Source organism: Pteropus medius, unplaced genomic scaffold (assembly GCF_902729225.1).
Source record: "Pteropus medius unplaced genomic scaffold, Ma_sr-lr_union100, whole genome shotgun sequence".
Lineage (NCBI taxonomy): Eukaryota > Metazoa > Chordata > Mammalia > Chiroptera > Pteropodidae > Pteropus > Pteropus medius.
The window spans coordinates 10,944,850-10,971,419 of record NW_024349800.1 but is presented as its reverse complement, the minus strand read 5'-3'; the positions used below and the strand labels follow the sequence as shown (position 1 = coordinate 10,971,419).

Below are 26,570 nucleotides of genomic sequence, written 5' to 3'. Positions count from 1 at the left end.
ACTTAAAATAAAAAGCTCCATAAGGTCAATTTTTAAAATACATTGTAATAGTTCAGGAATGGAAAGAAAAAGGAAAATTTATACTGGTGTTAGAATTAATTATATTTTTAATATAAGGTTTATATTATTTTTCTAAATTCTTAATTAGATGTTTAAACAAATTCAATATTTGTTTTTCTTTTAAACTTTCTATTGGCTTTTTCCATAGTTTTTCACTAGAAAATCTGAGTATGATCTTAAGTTACTCACAGAGAACAAAGACCCATTTAAGCAACAGCGTGTGTTATAAAATACAGTTAAGTCCTCACTTAACATCATCAATAGGGTCTGTGACTCTAAGTAAAATAACATGAAATGAAACCAGGTTTAGCATAAGCTAATTAATATAAACAAAAGTTAAGTTCCAAAAGGGCATCTCATTAAAATTATAACAAAATAATGTTGAATGAAATGATGTTATTCAAGGTCCTGCTATAGTGCCCTTTTATAACTGGAGTCTTAATTAGAGTTTGAATATTTAGTTGTAATCTAGAGAATATACAATTATAAGATTGTATATCATTTTTTCAAAATCAAATCATAATTCAGTTAAAAATATTTGATCACTTATTGCATAAGAAGGGTCACATTAGGGACTAGAAGGTAAAATATTAAGTCTGGATCAATACAAATTAGAATGATATAAACCTTTAAAGAAATTGATAATGAATAGAATTATTAGAACAAGGCATAGTGAAAAAAGTTTTTTACTTTTGTTTTCAAAAGCAGTTAAGAACTATGTATCACTATCCATTTGTTGGCATTCTATAGTTATATGGTCTCGAACAGACTTAACAGCTTTTAAAACATTTTCCTACATATTACAGGGTCTCTGTTCTGTAATTTTACTAACCTAGAAAAAGATATGAGATATTATTTGTTTAAAAGTCTAAAGCCTAAGATTTGGAATAATAAAGTCAAGGCTATTCTAAAATTGTTCTATAGAATATCTCAGAAGCATGGAATCAAAGAAGAAAAGAAAAGAAAAACATGTTTACGGTTTCTCATCATTCCACTTTTAAATTACTTAGAGAATTAGAGATGTATAGGACTTTCGAAATTCCATCCTGAACATTATAAATTTTACAGATGAACAATTTTTTATGGCTAAGTATGTGATGCAAAGCAGAGGCACCAAAACTTTTTTTTGAGAATTATATATTTAATATTTCAAATAAGCATTGACAAAATTATCATGAGATGTATCAGGACTTTTTTGGTCTCTTTGGAATTAACATGAGGGGACAATTTTTTTTTCAGTGTTTAAGAACCTCTGAAGTTCTTAATGCAGCTCATTCAGTGAGATTTAGTAATCTGACAAATATCAATAGTAGAATGTTGGTCTATTACTGGACTAAAATGTCATAATACAAATTGAATAATCCGAATTTGAGGTCCTTTTGTGTAGTATGTGTTATGATTGAGTTCTTTGGAGTGGTTTATGACTATCTTGTCCTCAAAATAGTTTCAGTAGCTTAAATTGACTCCTATATTGCTATATAGTGGCTCACTACAGATTAGGTTCATGCTTCCTCCCAACTGAATGTTAGCTGCCTGCAGGTAGGAATGTGCTTGACAATTCAAGTACATTGATGCCTAATAGTCCTTGCCCTGTGAATGCAGTGAGTGTCTCTTAAGTTTTACTACATACCTACTATGTGCTATACATTATACATTATGATGGGCTCTGAAAGATAGTATGCTGAATCATACACATTTTCTGTCTTTAAGGGACTTTCTGATTTAGAATTTAAAATAGTTATTCTTTGGTATCTTTCTTTTGTATAACATACTTCTGATGTACATAGCCTAATATTTCTTCATTAGAGAATGGTATAAAACAAATTTCGAGGGCAATCGTATTGATTTTGTGCCCATATATATTTCAGTTCTAGCCCCAAATTGATGATCGCATTGTGAAAATAAAAAAGAAAATTTAATATAATTGAAAAGGATGCTCCGGGGTTCGTTGTATTTTAACATTGTCTTTGGTCTGATAGAAATTTCCTTCTGACTTATCTCTTACATAGTCCCTACTACCCTGATATATTTGAAAATATACTGTGTTTATTGATGCATAAAGCAATAGAGTTTGAACAAATATGGGAGATGGGATTGCGGGGTTACTAGCAAAGTGTCAGGTCCTATAGAGAACTGATAAGGACAAGGTTTAAATAAAGGAACCTGTCCATCTAGCATTGGTATTAAAAAGAGGGTAGAAAATTAAACTGCCAAATAGCAAGCTTTTAATCACACTGAATTGTTAACTTCCTCATTTAAAGAAAAAAAATGTTTCTGTGCTACTGAATTTAATTAAAGACTTAGTATATGTTAAGGAATGTTAAGATAGCTTCTGCTTACTGCCAAACATTTGAATGAAATAAATACACACACATAGGAACTGACATTTTTAATGTTCTGCTTTAATACGAAAAGTATACATCAATATATTCAGCCTAGACTGAATATTCTAAACTCCCTTCAGAATTTTTTATTGTAATTAAAAGTAAATTATTGTTTCATTTTTATTACTGGTTTAATTCAAGTGACATGAATTATGCAAGCGCATTAGCAGAATATTAGTTTTAAATTTAGAGCTTTTACTAGATGGGAAAATTCTGTTCTCAATTTAATAAATTAAACCTTTAAAGATTGGTTTTATATATTATTACTACCTATTAATTAAAAATATTGATTTAATAATTTTCATAAGATGTTGAAATAATCTATATATTCACTAAGGAAAAAAGTAAAAATAATAACAATGCAATTTAAAAATCTGGTGTATATTGCCATTATACTCCTACCTTTCCACTAACTTACCAAAAAACTGTGTGTGTGTGTGTGTGTGTGTGTGTGTGCATGTGTGTGTATGCATGTGCGTGTACAACATTAAATAATATAAAACTAATTTGGGGAAAATTATTGTATCAAACAAATAATTAAAAATAATGCATATTTTGTGGCTATTGTACAACTTTTTGTTGTTATCGAACTTCATTTTGGCTTTATGCTATGGGATTTTATAGGCAAACCAAAAGAGAAATAGCTATGTGAAATTTAATATTTACTAGCTATGTAGGAAGGATTATGTCTCTTCTGCATGGTAACTCATGCTTACTTTCTGAATTTCCAAGTAAGGAAAATCTCTCAAGTTTCATCTGATAATTAACTTTACTTCCTTAAAAAAATCTGCTTTGAATTTATTTTATTGTTGTTTAGTCTTAAAATTGTTTACATTTTCCTCTGTTTGGAATACTAGGAAGGCAGGAACGGAATCATGTACCACCATACCAACTGTGAAAGAAACATGCTATGCATTAATCTTATATTTGACTATATTTTCTCAGTATTATTTCACCTTCACTCCAATCCCAAAATATCTATACACTTGATTCTATTGTATAGGAGGAGCAGTGTGTAGACTTTAACATAAGAAATCTCTGGGATTCTCTTTAGCCTCCACCAGGGCCAACAGTCAACCAAAACTTATCATGATATGAGTAGCCCAGTGTTCATTTTGAGCATTTATTCAAATTGGCATGTACCTATTTTTTAGTTCTCATTAAGAATTTTGATTATATCTCTTGGGATCCTCCATTTCATAGTCTGAGATCTTGGTCAAATGGCATAACTTTATGGAGTCTTAAGATCATTCAACTATAGAAAAGGGAAAATAAGAATGTCTAATAATGTCTAAGTAAGAGGATTTTTTTAAGGAGTAAATGAACTAATAAAATTAAGTGGGTTTAGCATAATCCTTAACATACTGCCAGCATTCAATTATGATAATTATTCATAATAAGCATTTTTATAAATTTCTACAAATTCTTTGCATAATTTGTTACAAAAGTGAAGATAAAGACTGAGAACTAGGAGGGAATATTGTTCATCAAACATTAATTTTCAATCCAATTTATTATATGCTTCAGAATTACAATTTGATTTCATATGTGTGACTCAGTGTACATTTTTAATGGTACATTTTTTTAAATGCATATTTGTAATTTTGTTACCTTATATAGTTCAGGTGTATTTTTATCATGTATTACATTCATTATTTTAGCATATCTTAACTCATTTTATCCACACAGTCACATAATGAGATGGGAAGTTAGTCAAAGCTTATTGTCATATACAGAAATTAAAATACCTTAGTATAGAGGTCAACAAAATTACATGGATATGAAATCATGGTTTAATTTTCTCAATGACATTTCAATATTCTTTCTATTAACTCTAAAGTTACTCAGATTTCTGTCCAATTAACATGAGAGGCAATGTTGCTTATATATATCTATGTTATTGCCACATTGAGTGAAAAATGTGACCTTCCACTGATGTAGAACCAACAACCATTATCAAACATAATTTTTCTTACAATTAATTTTCTTACAATTAATTCACAAATCGTGAATAACCTGAGAAAAGTAATATAGATGCTACTCAGATGGAGAATTATTTGTAACTGATCATACCATTATTTAAAATATTATCCTCAGAGTTGGACATTCACAACTTAATAACTTTGTAATTTTGAATATAATTTTGTTTTATTGTTTTTATCTAAATAAGAGCACATTATAAAAAACACTACACATGTTATTATTTAACATTTTCAGGATGTTTCACACTCATCTTAATATGCCTCACAATATTCATCTTTATCTAGCAGTTGGAAAAACTGAAGCATCAACTTTATATATATTTCTAAGAAATATATACCTTCTAAAATACTACTTTACTTGCATTTTAATTATTTCTCAATATTTTTCATTAAAAGTTAATAGAGCTGAAGATATTTGCAGATGGCATCTGAGAAAAAAACAACTATAAACAAGCAAACAAACAAAAACAAGCAAACAAAACAACCCTTGTCACTGTACTCTTCTTAAGACTTCCATAAATTCCCATCTTGCCTGGTTTGCCATCTTTGTTGAGTTTACTTCCCCTTCATGCTTGAGAAAGAACATTTATAAGATCCCTCAGCACTTTAATTTTAAATGCTGGTAAGGGCTACCCAATAGGGAAAACAGATTTCAACCAGTCGTGGATTGCATGCTCAGGGTACCCTAAAGGAATACCTTGATCCCTGACCCCTTTAGCTTGTGTGCTTGAACTTTCTTCTCAGGTACTTTGCAGCTACTATTACACGTCTTGCACATTCCTCAACCAGAGAAAATATTCTAGCCAAATGTCATTCACCCAAGTCTAATCTATGTTTCTCACCCCATCTTTTCTTATCTAGAGAAATGTTTAAGAGTTGTAAGAGGAGAGGATAATGCAGAATAAAAAAGTGATGAAGAAATTTTAAAGACTAGTAGTGGAAGTCAATCTTATAAGAATAATTGTAAAAATCACTTCACATTTGTTTAATTTATAACATTTTTGTTTCTGATGCATTCAGTACTACGAAATGATTTATTCTGAAACATATATCATTAATCATTTTCATGTGTTTTCCTGAATATTTTTGATTAACAAGTAAATCAAAAATATCCAGGAATTTAATGGATATTTTTGATTAACAAGTAAATTTGGATATTTTTGATTAACGAGTAAATTTGACTAATTCAAAAATTAAATAATAAAATACTTTTTAAGTTTTTTGATAAATTGTTTATTATCAAATTATGTTAAAGAAAAACATGTTTAGGACCTCAAAAACAAACTTCATTTTTTATATTTAATTTAATTTTCCTTTTTACAAAATGGCTTAAAATGGCTTTCAAGTAAAATACATAAGTGAGGGAAAATAAGGTATTAGTAATATAACTGGATGTCCTAGAGTAGTGTTTTGGGAAAGGATTTCACACTTATTGGAAAATTACATATATACACCCTCAGTAACTCTTTGTAATGATTGCATTTCCAGTTCACTGGGACTAAGAAACATTGATAATGAGTATGGATTGTTAAATGTGAAGATTTCAAGAAAAATGTGAATGATTGTCTTCAGAAAATGAAAGTGGCAATCTCTGAAAATGACCTATAATGATAGCAGAAAGGGAATAAGAAAACATATTAAGCATGTTTTGAGAGCCAAGATGGTACTCTAAAAAAATATGGTTTGTTAATCAAAAACAAGCCAACAAACAATTCAGCAACTTAGCAGCCCTTGAGTACAGAGGAAGTGGATAGGACAGCCACATGCACATGTAGGATGGTAGAACGACCAATCTGGGCAGAACACAATATCAAAATTGCTGATTTTTTCCACATCACAACAACCCAAGTTAGTGAATATAATATTTAAGTATTCTAAGATGAATCAACTTTGTAGATAACTTTGATTCAAACTAGTTCTATGGGAACATGCTCCTCCATACTGTAGAGATAAAATCTGGCCAGTGAGAAGTGATATTTACTTACCCCTTTCAATCTCCCCTCTGTTTTCCTGACCGAAGTAGAATCTATAGGAAGAAAAATCTGGTTATTACTTTGGTCTTAGTTTCATTCTAAGTATCTATGGTATATAAAGATTTGAAATTCAAATTTAAAAAAAGACCTGAAAAGTGCATTCAAATTTAAATTGACAACACCATGGTATGATTTATATCATAAGTAAATGTCTTAAGATTAGGTTTGTATTCATAAAAATGACATACCAATTTGTTTTAGCTTCTCAATCACCAAAGCAAAAAAAAAAAAAGAAACATAAATGCTTATGTTATAAAATAAAAACAGATATTTTTCTCAAACTGAACAGGTTTCTGATATTAAAATCTGAATATTTTTGAATATTTGAATACTTGTAAGACATTATATGGTGTACTTCACACATCCTTGTTAATATGTCAAAAGTGAATGGAATAGCACGTTACAGAACTGTTTTTCCTTTCGTCTGCTTTAAGTTCAAATGATATTGTCCGGACACGCAGATTATTAATAATTTCATGTGTTAAAGAATAGAATATTAAATCCAGCATACGTTTAATTTAAAAGGAATAGTATCATTGAAGGTGAACTCAAGAATATATGTTCTGCTTAAAGATATCTATCCCAAAGTATTTAATTCTGTAATGGGAAAATGGACATATTTGTGGTAGTTCTGACATATAGGTTGCCAAATTGTATTACTTGCAGTGGAAGTCTGGAAAACTTCTATAACTATGAGTCAATTGTTTTATTTTTTATTTTTTTCACAACTAAAATGTCTTTGAGTATTAAGTGACAGCTTGTTTTATATTAATCTCTATAGCAAGTCTTAGGAGTAAAAAAAATCTAATAGTTGATTAGGGACAGAGTTATAAATTATGCTATACTCATTATAAGGGGTATACACTATCATTAAAGTAAAGGAAGTTAAACACCTGTGCGTAGATGTGCATCAAGGGTATGTTCAGTGCAAATAAAGATTTTTACTCAGCAAACAACTCCTTGTTTTTTCCAGAAGGATGAATATATAAGAAGAGTAGATTTAAAACAATTAAGTAAATGAGAACGGATCACATTTTTGGTTTTGACCTGATACCCAGTGGATCTTCTAAAGAAAAGGGTGAATAGGTAGAAATGGAAACATCATGGCCTTTCCTGTTGCAACTACTTTTTTACTGGTCCTTGTGTAGGCATCTTCCTGACTTTTCTAACAGCGAGCCCTTGAATTCTGGATATATTTAGTACTCAAAAAACATAAACTGTGCTTTTCTTGTAGCTGAAAGACATGTATGACATCTTTTAATGATTAATAAGCTCTAAGATTATAGAATTATAGTTTGTCATTCTGTTTCCTAAAATTGTTTTGTTATAGTTTTTAAAGGACAACCAGGGGTTTCCTCTATTTGAGGAGAAACAGAGATAGAAAAAGAGACAGAGAGAGAGAGAGAGAGAGAGTCCAGGTGCCAATAATGTGGCACATATCAGAATAGGGAATAATTTGATGGCAGTAGAAGTCTAAAATGCAGTAAAAATTCATTTATTTTGATAATTGTCAAAAAGACATATAACCCTACTAAAAACAAAATGATATAAACCAAATTACCTTAACTCCTCTGCTTTTTTGGAAACATTAAAAAAAAAAAAAACAAACCTATGAATGTGTTAATAAAATAACTATTAAGTTAATAAATGACAAAGAATATGCAAACCTGCCATGTAGAATTCTGAATCACATCTGTAATGTAATTAATCTCCTTTCAAGGCAGATTAAAAATTCCCCCCCTTTTGTGTTTGGCTCTGCATTAGGACCTATTTCCAGGAAGCACAGTATGGAAAAAGGGGTAAAACAGTCATTTTACAGTGAAGAAACCTGACAAATATTACCTCAACCAAGGGATCAAAATTAACAGCAACAGTCATAAATTGTGTTGATAGTATGTACCCTAGATATGATATAATGAGATCGAAAGCTCATAATTCCAATGTAGTCAAAATTAGACAAATCTCAATTGAGGTACATTCAACAAAACACTTAACTCTGTCAAAACTGTCAAAGTCATCAAAAACAAGGAAAGTCTGAGAAATTGTCACAGCCAAGAGGAGACTAAATGAAATGTATTATCTTGCATGGGATTCTGGGACAGGAAAAGAATATTAGGTAAAAAAAAAAAAAAATGGAATGAAATGCAAGTAAAGTATAAACTTTAGTTTATCAAAGTATAACAGTATTGGTTTATTAATTTAGTGTATGTACCATGCTAACATAAAATGTTAATAACTGGGGAAAACAAGTATGAGCTCTATGAGAAATCTCTGTACAATCTTTGCAAGTGTTTTTTTTTTTATAAATCGAAAAGTATTCTAAGAAACAAAGCTTAATTTTTATTTCCTTATGAATTACTAAAATATGAATTTTTAATTTTGTCTTAATTTCTAGTGTCGTAATGATATGATTTCTCTTTCTGTTAAAGATAGATAGATAAATGTTAGATTAATTAGATCATAGGTAGACAGAAAGATAAATAGATAGATGATAGATAGATATAGAAAAATATTGAATTTACTTTATGGATTTTATACACAGTTTTTGCACTTATATGATAAAACACATTTTTTCAATGTAATTAGGTTTATAAATTAAATATGGTTATATATTATAGTTAATATGATACTATTTGTTTATTAAACAATAGAACAGCATAGATTTATAGTCTTCTACAGTATTCACTTTTTCCTCCTCATTCTATTTTACATATTTTTATTCTATTACAGTGTAAATTTATTTTTTTTTAATAGAAAATCAGAGTATATGCCTACATGTTTGGAACACTCAGTAGCTTTAGCATTTAAAGTGAGACTATAGATAAATGTAGCACACATTGGGGGTACCTTATTAAAAAATCATTCTCTTCTTAACCTCCAGTTGTTTCAGGGAGGGTTACTCTAATTCTAAAATTCTTATTTATATAGGGTTAAAATCAGTTATTGGGATTTTAGCCAATTGGTAATTATTGAGTTAGGCATGGTCATAAGATACAGTTTTTGCCAAAGAAACATAGAGAAAAGCCTTTTGGGGAACTTTTAGTAAAGATTTCTTCACTGATACAGAAGAAATATACATGAAAGAGTAGTTCCTTTTTTGATGAGTGTTTTCCTGTCTGAATCTGAAGCTTGAAACTGACAACCATGAGGGGAACAGCAAGTCACTTGAGATGATGGTTATTTCCTGATGATGTGTTGAGCCTTTCAATTATTCAGTTCTGGAGACAACCTTCATCTGGATTTGTCAAGAGAGATAATAAATATTTCCTTATTATTTGAGAAAAGTTTTCAAGGTTTTCTGTTACTATATTCATGAACTCCTTTGGTGTCCAAGTTTCATCTAGGTTTGAGATATTTTTAAGCCAATTTCCTATGGCATCTAGGGTAAAAACATGTAAATTTTTCCTCTTAGTAAACTCAAAACCATTGGAGAATATTATGTCTCCAAGTTAACTTTGAATGAAAGCTTAGAATTATTTTTTTTTTCATTCACGGTATTCATGTTGTTTTTTGTTGTTGTTTTTTTGGTGGGGGTTCAATTTTAAGTCAAACACTTGGCAGATTTTTGCCTTTTTACCATGAGTCAGTGAAATGGCCACGTTATAGCTATAAAGAAATATATCATGCATGAGGTAGTTCAATTTGTGTTCATTCAAGCTCAACGTTCACTAATATTCCATTTGTGCCTTCTGACTTTTACAAATAGATCTTTTCATTGGATATATTCCAAGATGGGAAAAATAGAACATTTTTAACTCCTCAAAACAAACAATGTTTATATCTTCCAAATTTACATCGAGAGTTACCAATAAGTAAAAGTAACTTTTTAAAATTAGTCTACAGATAACCTGTGAAAATTCAAAACAAATGTTTTATAGGAACAAAAGGAGAGGTGCCCTGTTAAAATTTTATCTAAATTATCATAAAGTACAGAAATAGATCCAGTATTTGAATTTGGACTATATAATTATTTGTTTTTACAAATATCTTACATATCTTATAGATTATCACATAGACGTTTTACCTCTGTATCACTTTTCAAGTGTTGACCTGGGAAGATAAAGATATAATTGTGCACACACATGCCATTTTATGCTAGGTTTAGACTTATAAGATTATTTTAACAATATGATGATCATGGTCAATATGATGAGCGTATGTGAGGTTTCCCTGACAATAACATGTTCTATATATTATAAGCTTTAAGAAAAACAAAATTAACACATAACCCACAATGTCTCAAATTACAATATCCTATCTCTGTGATTTTTTGAATAAAGTTTGAATTAAAGTCCTCAGGTAATACTTATAGGTCCTGGTCAACTCAAATCACTTTTGTTAATATTCGAGTATTCCTTTTTAAATATTTATTAATTAATAAATGGATCTACAGTAAACTATAGATGTATAAGGTATATGATTTGATGTTTCAACATATGCATATATCCATATAACCATCACTGTAATAAAGATAATGCATATATCATTACCCCAGTTGTTTTTCACACCCTTTTATGATTCATCTTCTTGTCCCTCCACACGCCTACCCCATATTTTCTTGTGTGAATATTTAGAAGTAGAATGGCTAAGTCATTCGAGAGGTGAAACTGCAAAACTGTTTTCCAAAATGGTTGTACCATTTCACATTCTCGCCAGCAGTTTTAGTGTATAATGATACCTCTTTGTGCTTTTAATTTGCATTCTCTTAAGCACTAATAATATTGAGCAGTTTTCATCTATATGCTTTTGTAAAATGTCTGTTTAGATCACTTGACTATTTTTAATTTTTTTCTTATTATTGAGGTTTTTATATATTTTAGACACATATGCTTATCAGATATAATTTTTCAAATATTTTTCTCAGTCCATGATTCTTTTATTCTTTTGTTTTTTTTTCACTATTGTCATTTGCAGTGACTTTTATGAAATTCAATTTAACAATTTTTTTCTCATGAATTATACTTCTGATGTTGTATCTAAGAAATATTTAATTAATTTAAGGCCACGAAGATTTTCTCCAGTATTTTCTTATAGAAGATTAGGTTTTACATTTAAGACTATGACCCATTTTAAGTAAATTTTATATATTGAGTGAGGTATAGATTAAAATACAAGTTTTTTGTACATAGACATCTGACTATAATAGTATAATGCACTCGAAGACTATCCTTTCTCAATTGAATTCCCTTTGCAAAAACTAGTTATTTGTATATGAATATTCTATTACTAGGCTGCTGTTTGTTTTTTTATTGATGTTTGTATATGTTTAGACCAATACCAATCAATTTTAATTACTGTAGCTTGTTTTTAAGTCTTAAAACCTAGTAGTGTTATTATTCCTACTTCGTTACTTTTCAAAATTGTTTTGGTTATTCTAGATCCATTGCATTTTCATATAAATTTTAAATAAGTTTTGAAATTTCTACAAAAAGTCTGCTAGGTTTTGAATGTGATTTAATAAATCTATAGATTAATTTGGAGTGAACTGAAGTTTTAACAATACTGCATCTTTCGGCCCATGAACACAGTATATCTCGAACTGCACTTACAACCCCCAAAACACTGATTAGACTGCTATTTTGGGACATCTTCAAGATTACTCACTACAACTACCACCAATGGCTATGATTTTTTTTATGGGAAAAGGATACAGAGCACAATCCGAAAGAGAAACAGTGCATAGGGTAAATTCTACGGATCCCCTTCCAATGGAATCATATAGGACACATTTAATTTCTTCTGCAATGAATTGTGACAAAGCATGTGAATTGTTGCCAACCAGAAAAATTCATTAGAGACTCAGAGACTGGGTTTTTTGTTGATCACATAGGCAGCCTCTTCTTAGCATACACCAAAATTACAAACTCTTGGAAGGAACGCCAATGTTCAGCATATAGTATTTTGTTTACACAACAGTTTATGCACAGTGAGCCATTTGTATTAATTAACTGTGAGAAATCTCTTGAAATCTAAGTTCATGAGTCAAAGGCAAATTTTGCAAGCAGAGTTTTTCAAAGATAGCAATCAGGCCCACTGTGTTAATTTTTTCTGTACAGCATTACTGAGAACAATTAGTTAATTAAAACTAAAGAAAGTCACTCTCCCAATATTCTGAAATCACAGTAAAATGGAATCCATAAAAGCCATGCCATCTGCATTTATTCCTTTTATCTGATTTTCACAAGATCTATGCTAAGAAGCATGCAGATGTCTTTTTTACTATCTTAATAAAAAATTATAGGTAAAATTTCCCTGAAGATTTTAAATCAAATACAATATTTTGAATATATAAATAATATATTTTAATGTATTCATATTATCTCCTCTATTATATATATATTTTATAGGTACACATTTCATAAATCATCTAAAGCGATATAAAAATGTAGATTTCTGTCATTTATAGAATAGTTTTTTCTGGTGCTTACTATAATCCATAAATCTTAAGTTATACATATATAAATAACTGTACTGATATAATTTGTCTTAAAATCATTTGACATGGTATGAATCCTTCAATTTTAGCTAAAAATTTTATTGGACATTATTATTGAATAATATTTTATTGATAATGTGAAATATAAACACCTCAAAGAATTTTATTGCAATTTATACTATTTATCATGGAGGCAAATGTCTCCTCTGCTGAACTGAACTAAGATACTCAGTTTTCTACTAGTTGATAATATCTGAACAATAGTGTCTTTGTGCATTTATTAAAATCTTGGAAGGTAGAATAACTATTTCTAACTAATACTACTGATAGTGTCCCTCTTTTATATCAAATCTAAACTTTACCTAGCTAATCTCATTGGAAATTAATATATAATAAAAAGTATTTTAATTTTGCTTTTACTCACTGTTCCTTTCAACTTTTGTTTCCACTTTACCTGATTTTTTTTTTCATTAAATCCCTTGCTACTCTTGAAAGCATATTTTAGATTCCTTTGCTGTCTTATTCTTTCAGTGAAACTCATAAATAAAACATAATAGTCTTTATCTATTAAATATGTTAAGTTATGGGTGAAATGTCTTGTTTGAAAGCAACATTATCTCTCATCGAATAGATTATGTATGAAATACAAAGAATAGTGTTTCCTTAAAATGAAGCAATCTTGCATACACTGTCTTAAATAAGGTACCAAATTTAATACCGTCAACAATGGGGACAGACACATTGACATCATGAGCTTCTCTACATAAGGCACTGAAATGGGTACCATATCACCTTTATGGTGTCCCTTCAAAAAGGTTTCAGCTAAATCTAATCATAATGAAATGCTATGACTAATCTAAATTAAGGAATTCTACTAAACAACTCGTCTGAACTCTTCATTAATATAAATGCCATGAATAACAGAATGGCTAGAAAACTGTTCTAGATTAAAGGATGCAAAGGAAACATAAAAAATAAACATAATGTGTGAACCTTGATTAGATTCTGAATTCAAAATAAAATCTATAAAGCATATTATTTGGACATTTGGGGAAATTTGCATTACAGCAATCCTATTGTATCACAGTCATGAGTGTGATAATTATATTGCAACTCTATACGAGAATGCCCTTGTTCTTTGAGATACCTGCTGACACATTTAGGAGTGAAATATAATGTTTGAAAGTAACCATTAAACAGTTCAGCGATGATAGCATAAATAAACACACATAAATATGGCAAAATGTTAGCACTTGGTGAAGTTAGGTAAAAATTATATGCTCTCTATTGTATTATTCTTGAAGATTACAGGTTAAAAAAAACTCCAGAATAATAAACTTGGTGTGAAAAAAAATAAAAGTATTGCATTTATAAGATCTTTCTCAATAAATATTCTGTCCTTGAAAGATGAAATTTTGAAAGTAGACAACTTCTCTACTATGTCATAAAAATGTTCATGATGAAAAAAGGTGAAATCTAAGAAAAAATATAGTAGCATTCAAAATTAGAAAATAAGTTCCAAGAGTACACTTTTAAATTTCAGTTAAATGACAGCATGTTAATGAGTTAATCAGAATTATTTTCTTTCCCCATAGTCTTACACTTGAGTTTCAAATTTAGTGCAGCCTGCCTTCCAAGTTCATAAATAAATTAAAATATCCCTATTATGTAAGGTTTAAACACTATCATAGGTATAGGCTAAGTAAAATAAAATTATTCAATTTAAACTAAATCAGACTGTAAGAACTATAAAACTATAAATAAATAAATATATATATATAATAATACTCAATCTTTAATAATACTCAAGAAATAAACCCTAAGTATTCAAGTATACAGAGTTTATTATTTGAGTATTATTAGTTTAAATATTGAGCATTCTATATAAAGCTATTTGTTCTGGGCAGTGATTCAGGGATTCAGGCTACCTATTTCCAGTATGTCCTCCATCTACTAAAGTTTTATGTCATCTTTAATTAATTGATAAAAGAGAAAGAGGACATGAATGACACACACATTATGAATGCTTTGGTGTGGTAGTACCACACTGGCCTCTGCTCATATTCCATTGACCTATGTTATGATATTAACATATGGTCTAGCTAGGAAAAATGAAAGAAGATGTTTCTAGTAAAGAGTAGTAGTCTAGGCTAGAAAAACTAATAACATGGTATAAACCATTTCTGAGAATGTATGATTTCAAAAAAATCACTAATACTGATAGAAAATCTGAATGAGACTAAAACGATTAAAAATAAGTTGAATTGTTTAATAAAATCTAACCGCAGATAGTTAAGCCCAGATTTCAAAGATGAGTTCTATAAAAGTTCCAGAAACAGCTCCATCCTTTAATAAATTATTTCAATAGTAAGAAAAAATAAAAAAGACACTGAAGAGCTCATTTTTTTGAGGTTAAGATAATTGACCAAAAGGAAAGAAAAATTATAGAAAATTATAAACATGGGTATATTGAATTAAATATATTAGCAATCTACAATGTGTGTATATAAAAATGTATATAAATATATTCATTATCCATACATAGGTATTTCATATTTATATACACATATATTGTCATAAACTTAAATCTATGCTCTACTAAACTTGTACAAATGTATTGTGAACCATTTCTCTCTCCTATTTTTTAAAATTGAAAACAAAAAAACCATCATAATTCCTAATGAAGTGGATACAGATATTTTAGCTGAAATTGCATTTGTATGCATTAGATGATTTTGAACATTACATGAAGATGGTCAGAGGATTTGAATATGTATATTTTCCAAAGAAGACATACAAATGGTCAACAGTTACATGAAAAGATACTCAACATTACTTATCATCAGGGAAATGCAAATTAAAACTACAATGAGATATCACCTCACATCTGTTGGATTACTATTATCAACAAACAAACAAACAACAAATGTCAGCAAGGATGCAGAGAAAAGGGATACTTTGTGCATGTTGGTGGGATTGTAAATTGGTGAAGTCACTATAAAAAATAGCATGGAATTTCCTCAAAAACTTAAAACTATGATACAATCCAGTAATTTCACTTCTGGATATTTATTTGAAAAAAATAAAAACCATTAATTCAAAAAGATATATGCACTCAGGTTCATTTCAGCATTATTGATTATAATAGTTAAGATATGATAGCAACCTAGGTGTTCATCGGTAGATGAATGGATAAAATAGATGTGGCGAATATATACAATGGAATATTAGCCATAAAAAGGGAATGAAATTTTGCCATTTGTAACAGCATGGATGGACTTTGAGGGTATTATGCTAAGTGAAATTAGTCAGATAGAGAACAAAAACTATATTATTTCACTTAAGTGTGGAATCTAAGAAACTAAACAAATGAACAACAACAAGAACAAAACAGAAATAGATTCATACATATAAAGAACAAACTGATGATTGCCAGAATGGAAGGTTGGGGGATGGGTGAAAAAAAGTGAAAGGGAATAAAAGATATAAACTTCTAGTTATAAAATAAGTCACAGGGACTTAATATAAAGCATAAAGAATATAGTTAATAATATCATAATAACTGTATGGTGACAGATGCTTATTAGACTTCATGGTGATCACTTTGTTAGGTATATAAATATGAAATGACTCGTACTCCTGAAAGTAATATAATATTGTATGCTAACTATACTTTATTTTTAAAAAGCAACATGCTTAAGAAAATTACTGCCATTTAGAGAGTTATATTTATTTTGATTATCAATCTATGTTCAGATTATTTCTAGCAGATTAGCCTAATGTTTTGAGAAACACAGTGGAATGTGTTCTTTTATGTTATAAACAGAATTTCACAATCTTCTTCATTTAATGTCTAGGTTGCTTGGAATTAAAGGAAGACACCATTGAAAACCTTCTTGCTGCAGCGTGCCTTCTTCAGCTTCCTCAAGTAGTAGAAGTATGCTGCCACTTCCTCATGAAGCTTTTGCATCCATCTAACTGTTTAGGAATTCGAGCATTTGCAGATGCTCAAGGATGCATTGAATTAATGAAGGTGGCTCACAGCTACACAATGGTAAGGAAATTTAGTATATTAATAATATAGACTGCTGTATTATCAGAGGTTAAAATAATTACTGTCATTGTATTGAATAACTTTTTAAAGCTTAACACAAATTTTATATGCTTGGCATTTTTGTATTATGAGATATAATGTAAGACATTATATAATGGACTATATTATTGCTTTCTGGCTTTATTTACATTTTATAGCCAATACAGATATAGATATTGACTATTTTGGATTGTAAAATTTTTTCAAGTGAATTGTTCTTAATTGTTCCTGGCATATCTATCTTTTTTACAACTACTTCCACAAATGCCTTTTTTTTTTCTTTTTTCTTTTCCCTGGTGAAAAGCTAGCAGTCCGTGCCATAAAACAAAACAAAACAAAAAAACAAAAACAAAAAAACAAACTTTTATTTGCACTATGGACTGAGTCACATCAACCAAAATTTGATGTTAAAGTCCCACCCCCAATGTGATGGTATGTGGAGATGGGACTTTGGGAGGTAATCTGATTTAGATGAGGTCATGAGGGTAGGATCCTGATGATGAGATTAATGACTTTATAAGAGACACCAGAGAGTGTTGTTTCTTCTCTCTTTCTACCTTGAGAGGACACAGTGAAAAGGTAACCATCTGCAAGCCAGGAATAGAGTCCTCACCAGGGAATCCAGTCAGCCTACACCTTGACCTTGGACTTCCAGCCTTTAGAACTATGAGAAATAAATTTCTGTTGCTTAAGTTACCATCTATGGTATTTTGTTATGGCAGCCTAAGCTGACTAACACTTTTAATCATAGCATATTATGTTTGGTATGGCTTTGCCTCTATCATTGGCAGAGAAAAATCTTAATTATAGTATATATTTTAATATATCAGTATAATGAATATCAGATTTCAGAATGCCTAGGAACTTCTGCACTAAGGGAACATATTTAGATATATTTAGATATATATGCCAACTGATCTATTTTTTTGTAAATTTGTACCATTTTCATAATAGGTTTTAATTAAGTGGATATCATTCAGTAAATACTAAAATAATTTAAGCTTATTTTATACATTTCTCTTTGATTTTTCTCTCTCTATATATATACATATATACATATATATCAATTTGTGTATGAGTATGTATTTTAACTTTATAGAGATACTAAAAATCATTTGAATTGTACATTTTAAATACACGAACTTTAAGATGTGAAAAAATTTTAAAATTATTTTTATTCTAGAATAAAATAATCAATTTATACCCATTATATTTCATACACTAGAAATAATCCTTCTAAAACACTTAATGTAGTCCTTGGCGTATAGTAAACCTATGTAAAGTGCTAGCTATTTTTACTATTGTTACTAGTTTAACATTATTAATAATCTGATTATTATTGAAACAACCAATTATAAAGTGTAGAACTTTTCCTTTCCAATTCAAGGGAAAATTTATATGAGATAAATGTCATTAAGCTTTATAGTTGCTCTTATTTTGAGATTTAATATCTTTACAAATCGCTAATGTCAATCGGCCATTTAAAAGTCTTCTAATTGTTATTCTTAGATAGAATTTCATTATTATTTTAATTTTCTCCTTTAATCCTTTGAGCAGATTAGTAAATTAAATTAAAATATAAAAATAAAGGAAAGGAGATACATGCTTTGTAATTCTATTGTCAAATTCTTCTTTCAAAATATTCCATGGCAGGGCACAATGGTACTATTGAAATTATATGAACCATGTGAAATCAATGTAAACAAATACTTCATCCACGAAAATATCAAGGTCCAACTGTAATCATTGAATTATGCACATTGTATCACGATTAATAGCTCCTGGCTTAGCTAAACCAAAGAACAATATGCCTTCATATCCAGAGGGACAATGGTCCCTTCTGGTCGAGAGTGAAATTATTATTTTAATAATAAAAATGTTTTTCTTGCAGCTGCTTAGACTGTTCTGTAATTTGTGACACAATACTAACAATATTCTTTTTTCTTTAGGTATCTTAAAATGTATACCTTACAGTAAAACATATTTAAAACAGAAATATGAAGGATTCTATCTAAGATACTCAACATTCTAAACAACTCTAATTTAGCTATAAAACTATGACTAAATTATGTGTTGTGTCATGTCCTTTGAAATTTAAATAATTTCACATTCTTTTTGAAGCATAGACTCCAGTATTCTCTGATTGCTCTTGAGTTACTGTTTTAGTGAAGAAAATTTACTGATCATTTACGTCCATAGACCACTATTTTCTCTCAATTTCAACACTTAAAAATGAATGTTTTGCATCTGATATTATAACTTCTCACCACATATTTGCTTCTGTTTCTTGTTTAATCATGTTTATGTTCTCATCTACTCAATCTGTGTTTTGAAAGCAAACCTATTATAATGGGTTTTTTTTCTTCTTAAATGCTTTAATAGCAAATCATCGCAGTTTTCTTATTACCTCAAGGACTGACTTAACTTTTTATTAGTTCTAATTATTTGTTATTTACTTATTTTATTAGTAACTTTTTTTTTAATTTTTAAACTCCTTGCTAAATTTTTTTAGATATGAAATAGATCTTAACTTGCTATCTATATGCTTTTGCTATTTATATGATTTGCTAACTTTCCTTTGGAAATTTCACTCATTTCTTTGGCTTCAGCTATTGATTTTCTGTGGATGACTCCAAAATCTACTCAGAGAAGGTGACACAGCTTGGCAGTGGTTCATGCGCAAAATACTGGAAAATTTTGATTGCAAGCTCAATATTAGGTGGAAGTGTGAAACTCAATTCTAAAACATTTAAATTTTGGCTGCATTAATATACAGATAGCAACAAAATAATTGAAGAAAATAGCGATCCCCTCCATATTTTATTAGTCAAATTTCATTATGAGATTTGTGCTTAATTCTGTACATCACATTTTAAAGGATTTGGAGAGTGATAAGCAAAAATAGAAGAGGATAACAAAATACTAAATATTTTATAATCATTTCATATGAAGAAAAGTTAAAAAACACTATAGGTGCCTGTGGCTGAATAATATTAGGGCATGAAAATAGCTGTCTTCACGTATTTGACAGAATGAACTTGTGTCTAAAACAGTATTTAAGTATTTTTTGTTTCATTTTTCATTTTAGTAATATAATCTTCTGTTGAAATTAAATAGTATGAAAGAATACTATTAGCATTGATCTGCTTTGTGTGAAGATGGATGGGAAGTCCAGAGTCTACTTCGGTCTTCTGGTCTTTCTCTTCTGATTTGTCTAGTTCCACTGATCATCAGTGCCACTTCCCTCTAAGGTCAGCTTTGCCTTTAGAGGAGACTCCTGGAACTACATTTCCCAAAAATCCTCTCTCCATATGGTTTTGGCTTAGAGTTTGCCAATAAGAGGCGTTCATGCAAGAAATGGAAGGGGGAAGAAAACAGGAAGATGTTCTCGGCATGCAGTTGCAAGCAAATTGCAGACAAATGGAAAGTTGAAGTAACTTCTAAGTGATTTCCTTCACTGTTGTGGACTAAGATAGTTGATGGGAGCTTCCTAGAGGTTCTGAGGAATGGAGTGCCTCAGTGGAGTGTTTTTGAGAAGAATTCACATTAAATTGAAAGTTGAGTTTATCAGTAGGAAGTTCCCTGATCTTCACTTCCACAACTGTTTTGGTCTTCAATTCCCTATCTACAGTCTTTCTTGCATAGAACATAGAGCGGCTTGTCATCCTAATCCAACAATGTCTTCAACACATACGCCAAAATAGCAGATTAAAACTCCATATTTTGATATGTGTGGCCCTTCACATCTAGTTTCTAAACTGCTACCTGGACCTTTTTTCTCAAAAATAAATGACATTTATTTCACCCCTCTTAAACATGTACTGTGACTTCCCTTCACTTGTACTTTACTCATATTTCTCTTGTTTAGAATCTCTGGTATCTAATTCTATATAACTCTTAGTTTCCAATTTAAATTCATCCATGACTAAAAAAAATATCGAATCTTTTCTTGACATTCTCTCTCTCATTTGAAATCTTAGTATTCTTTTTCTTAGGATTATGTGCTATCATCATAAACTTCCTTTTATAATTAATTATATTAACTGGTCTTTAAAATTATATTGCAAACTCCTTTATGACAGAGAACAAGCTTTTCCATTGAAATTTATTTTGTCCCAACAGAGTATCTACTACTGTGTAATATGTTAATTCCCACAGTTACCTAGGAGAGCGGTCCCCAACCTTTTTGGCACCAGGGACCAGTGCTCCTATGAGAATCTAATGCTTGATGATCTGAGGTGGAGCTGAGGCGGTGATGCTACTAGCACTGGGGAGCGGCTGCAAATACAGATGAAGCTTCACTTGCTCACCTGCCATTCACCTCCTGCTGTGCGGCCCGGTTCCTAACTGGCCATAGACCAGTAACTGGTCTGTGGCCTGGGTGTTGGGGACCCTTGATCTAGGATATTTATTTGAGATTGTGATTTTCAGCACTCTTGAATTCAATTTAACAAGACTACATGTTTTTCTTCTAACTTTCTTCCCAGTCATATTTCCTACCATTATTTTTCCCTGTTCACATAATTCCAGCCACACTGAGCTTCTTAATTTTTATATGTATATATACTTATATATATATATATATGTGTGTGTGTGTGTGTGTGTGTATATATATGTATATATGTGTACACACACACACACACATACACACACATATATATATGCATATATAGAGAGTTGTTATTGTTGTCTTCCTCCACCATTAATCTGGTAGCTCTTTGGTAGCATTTTTTAAAAATTCTACAGAGAGACTGAGGTAACTCTAGCTTCTGCCATTGTGTTTGATGCTAAAGCTTACCAAGACTAGCATTGGCAGTGTAGAAGTTAAGTGTATAGTGTGTATTAGGCATGTTTCTGAGTGTTAAATATATACATTAATTCAATCCTTTCAAAAGTCTTGCAAGTTATGTGTTATATCCATTTTTAAAATGATAAAAATAAGGTTTAGATATGTTAAATAATTTACTCAAGAACAATAGATAGAACATGGTAGAATGGAGAATTAAGCTTGCTACTGTCTTACTACAAATTTCATGTGCTTTATTAAATGCTAATCAATATACACAGATTGTGTTTTACTCATACGATCAAGTTAGTTTTCTGATATCAAGAACACTTCAAAACATAGATTACTTCAGATAAATAGATATTACAAACTTAAAACATAGATGGCATTGAAGAACTCCATAAAGACTTTATTCCTTTTTTTTTTTTTAGATTCTTTGTTTACTCCACTCTCACTTTCTGTCTAGTGCTACCCAGCATGGAATGCAACATTTCACAATGTTGACACTGGAGGTAGAATCAGTGGCCATAAGACTAATGAGAGGCTTCCGTGTTGAATCAATATCCCTGAAAGATGGAAGTCTCAGAACTGGAGCATAAAGCCTTCGTGAATCAGTGTAAGAGTAGCTGCCTTTTCAGAGCCTAATACTCTAAGAAATCCTATATAGATATTGTTCACTTGTCCTTCAGTCTTTAGAGCAATGCCAGAGAAAAAGAACACTTTATGTGGTTTCTGTTTATAGTTTTGAAATACCTGACTTTTCTCATGGTTTCTAGCATGCTTTTTAATTTTTATCAATAAACTTTCTAATAAACCATAAATTAGAATTTCTTTGGGAAAATAAATTGAATTTAAATTTCTTTGCTTCTCTAAGTCATCAAAATAAAGTTCACTTCGCCCATATTTTTCCTCAGGACTGTTGTTATGTGATGCATTAATACTAAAATTTGTTTTGAATGTCATCTGATTTTTTTTCTTATATTCATTATTTTGTGTTACTTCTTTTCACGGGCATACACACACACACACTGTCTGAGTAATGAGTTGAAGTTAACATATAAATATCAAGATGAATATCAGTAAAATATGACTTTCTGAATTTCTTTGTAAATTGATAACAAATGAAGTTGTCAGGATGGGTACAACGAGTGGCTTGGATGACAACTGCCATCGATGCTTAATGATCACAAGCAAAAAAAAGCATATGGAAGCCTAATTATCAATGACCTTCCACTATTCCCATTTTTGTTTTTATTTACTTGCTTTGACCCTAAATTAGACTTTACAGGCAGTTTTTGACACCAATGACTTTTAGTCATCGGTGAAATTCTAGTCAATCGGCTAAGACTGGAAGTTGATTTGAATGATGGAGTTTGAAAAAGTAACTTTTAATTGTGTTTAGTGTCATGCACAAACAGGATATTCAGATTACAATAGATAAATTGATATGTATAATAAATAATAAACAAATTACATTCACTCATGTAAATGCAGTTTGACTATATAGAACTTTGTAATTATTAAAGTTCAATAAAGTAACCGCAATTAAATATGCATTTATAAGTTTCAAAGACAAATAAAGCATAATTACAGAGTATCCAATGAAAATTAAAGGCTTTTTAAGGGTCTATTTTAGACACAGTCCATTTGTTCTACTTGGATGTTCTTCAAATATATTTCTGTTTAGGTTTTCACATCCAAAATTAAGATCATTCTATTTTAAGACATGCATCTTTCTTTTTTGTTGTTAATAATGAAGATGATAATAATATTCATCTCCTTGAAAAGCATTCTACTCATTTTAAAGAATCTTCTATTTCCATATTTTAATTTTATTTTCCTATACTCTTTTTAAACACAAAGATATAGCACAAAGCAGTGCAAAATCACAACACATGCATACACACACAAACTTTACCATGAAAAATGTAGCAGGTTTTTTAAATTGTCCAGCAGATTTAAATTTTTGTAGAGTTGCTATGTGTCTTGAGTTGATGCTGTGGCAACAATATAACTAATAAAAGTTCAAGAACAAATATTAATTTTAAAAAATATCCTATAAACACAAATCTAAAGGATTCTCATAGTAACTTCTAAGTCATCTCTCAGTGTTTAAAGATTTCAATCATTTATTCCATATAATTCCTTTCTGTAATTAGCAGTATTCCTACCTCATTTAGAATAGTTCATAAAGGGTTTCCTATGTGATGTCAGAAGAAAGAAAAGCTAGCCACGTTTTGGCTGCAGTACCCTTTTCAGTTTGCACAGTTCTTCAACAAATAAAATCAATAATTTACTTTTGTTCAAAAGAGAAAAAAAATTCTGATTTTTTTAATGCATGTGAAAGTTTCGCTTTCTTAAAATAATTTACACATTATGAACTAATGTAAAATATTTATATTTTCTGATGTAATGAATCTCACGATATAGAACTAATTTCTTTTTATGCTTCGCTTTTAGATTTTTCTTTTAATGCCATTTCTCTGTTAAAGATATATTCATGCTTAAAGATCCTTAACAGTAATTTAGAAAGAGGAATAAAAGGAAGAGGGATCGACTATAGTTCACAGGAAAAATGATAAATCAATTTTTGCCTGAAGGGAAACCCAGTCTGCCTTTAGTACACATTTCCTTAAAAAATGCTTTCAGAAATTTACTGTATGACCAGAAATAATTCAAGAAAAAAATAACTTCTGATGGAGTATCAGATGTTCTCCCCAGACCTCAAGATACTCTAAATATATTAACATTATGGACAGAGCTAGATTACATACATGTTCCATGAGGTGACTTCTGCCTCTGGCTTGTTCACTGCTGTATTTTAATTCTTAGAACAGCACCTTTCCCACTTAGACACACAATAAATGTTTGAAAGAAAGAATAAATGAATACTTTCATATATTAATAATTTGATATATCCTATTGTAAAATTTATCCTAATAAATGAAATATGAATATTAATAAGTTAAAGTGAAATATAGTATCTATTTAAAATAAATAAAAATATTTATATTGTGCCTAATTTTACTTTTCATATTTCCTTATTAAAATATGTTTATAAATACATACAGAATGCACCCAGGATGTTTAGAGTTCATTACTTTTTTATCAGCTATTTTAAAACTGTTTAACTGGTAACATATTCCATCTACTATGTGTGCAAATTTTTAAGTTAAGTTCAGTAAATCTATTTCAATTCAAAGTCTATATTTAATATAGTTTAGTACTTCAAATGAAAGCTATCCTTGTTTAAATTTTTTATTAAAAGTTGTTCTTATTTAAATTTTTTATTTAAAGTTTTCATTGAGAGTCACCATGCTATCAAAGAATAAATATAAAACCTGGTTGTTCAACGTAAAAGACATATATTAACAGAAGAATTAACACTAGACCAAATGTATTCTATTTTCATATATGATTGTAGATTACATAAAACAACACAAAATAATTCAAAATTGATGGGTAATAGTAAGGAGAAATCAGCAAAGGTTTGAAGAATGAGATTCAGATCCCGACCTAATTAAGTAAATTCAGTAAATAGTATAAGTGATGGGCTTTATTCCAATAAACACTTATAACTATTTTTGTTGTCTTTATTTTATGTAAGAATGTTTATTTGAGCAACACAAAAAATATATATCTTAGTTGAATTCAAGTTATGTAATTTAAAATTAGTAAAAAAGTTTTCTTGAAAATAATGAAAAGTAAACATTTTTAAACAAAATAGACTATTTCATCAATACTAAATCTAAGTAGATTTTTTAAAGACTGAATCTAAAGGTTCAAGCCAGATATACTATTCTAAGCATTTGTTGAAAACACTTTGCATTTTAATTGAACCTAAAGTTTAAAAAAATGAAGAGATTTCTAAAGATATGGATAAAGATGGAATTCAGTTTCTTCTCTAGTTCTGTTTGAAAGAAGAATAAGCTGATTACCAATTTATAGAGTAAGGTTTCTATTTTTACTTCTGGTATATAGATAAGAATAAATGATCATAAAAATGATGAGACATAAGATAACATGAAATGTAGAAGAAAGTACATATTTTAAAAATAACTATATTGCAATTGAACTAGAAAATTGATAAAATTAAAAATCGGATTTATTATATCTAGTCACTGATTAAGACACATATGTATACATTTACACATACAAAGAGACATTGCATCAGTATTAACTTCATATATTAATCAGAAGGCTATATTATTAAGTAGTAGACTCTATAAAAACCCTAGTTTACATTATTTTAAAAATCCATATTTTCTACATATATACTCATATTGTGATCATCAATGGCTTTCTTCCTCTTCAGAAGAAGAATATGGCAAGTTTCATTATCTTAACTATTCAGAAAGATTATGGGAAACGATGTCGTTAAATATTGAAAACTTGAAAATTCCAGCTATTCTCAAAGACTCTAAAGCTTGGTTTATAAGTGGCCAACAATGTAGTGTACATTTAAATAGTCTACTGCAACAAGTAAAAAGCCTTTAATTATTTATGATGGTTTAGTGGTCAGTAGATTGAAACATCGCTTGGCATAGGAAAGAATATTATTTTACTACAGCATTTAGAATAAAAAATGGACAGTTTGATGAACTCACTTGAAATCCATCACAGTAAATCGACACACTTTTTTTTTTTACTTTTCAAGTTACAGAATTATCTGAGAATTATCGCCTTATATTTTTTCAAGAAAGCAGAAATATGAGTGATGTATTCCAGCTTAATACAAATAAAACTTGGTAATAACCATACTTTAAAGCTAAAAACACCAAGATCTATAAACTTCT

General features: G+C 29.6%; 1 protein-coding gene across 2 annotated transcripts in view; it reads left to right on the top strand.

The window, feature by feature from the left end:
• The window catches only part of KLHL1 (kelch like family member 1), a 273,818-nt gene that overhangs the window by 101,478 nt on the left and 145,770 nt on the right, over positions 1-26,570 (top strand). For both annotated transcript variants that reach the window (XM_039886823.1, XM_039886824.1), the window contains one exon: positions 16,753-16,949. In XM_039886823.1, coding sequence (XP_039742757.1) covers positions 16,753-16,949 — 197 coding nt within the window. The remainder of the gene's footprint in view (positions 1-16,752; positions 16,950-26,570) is intronic.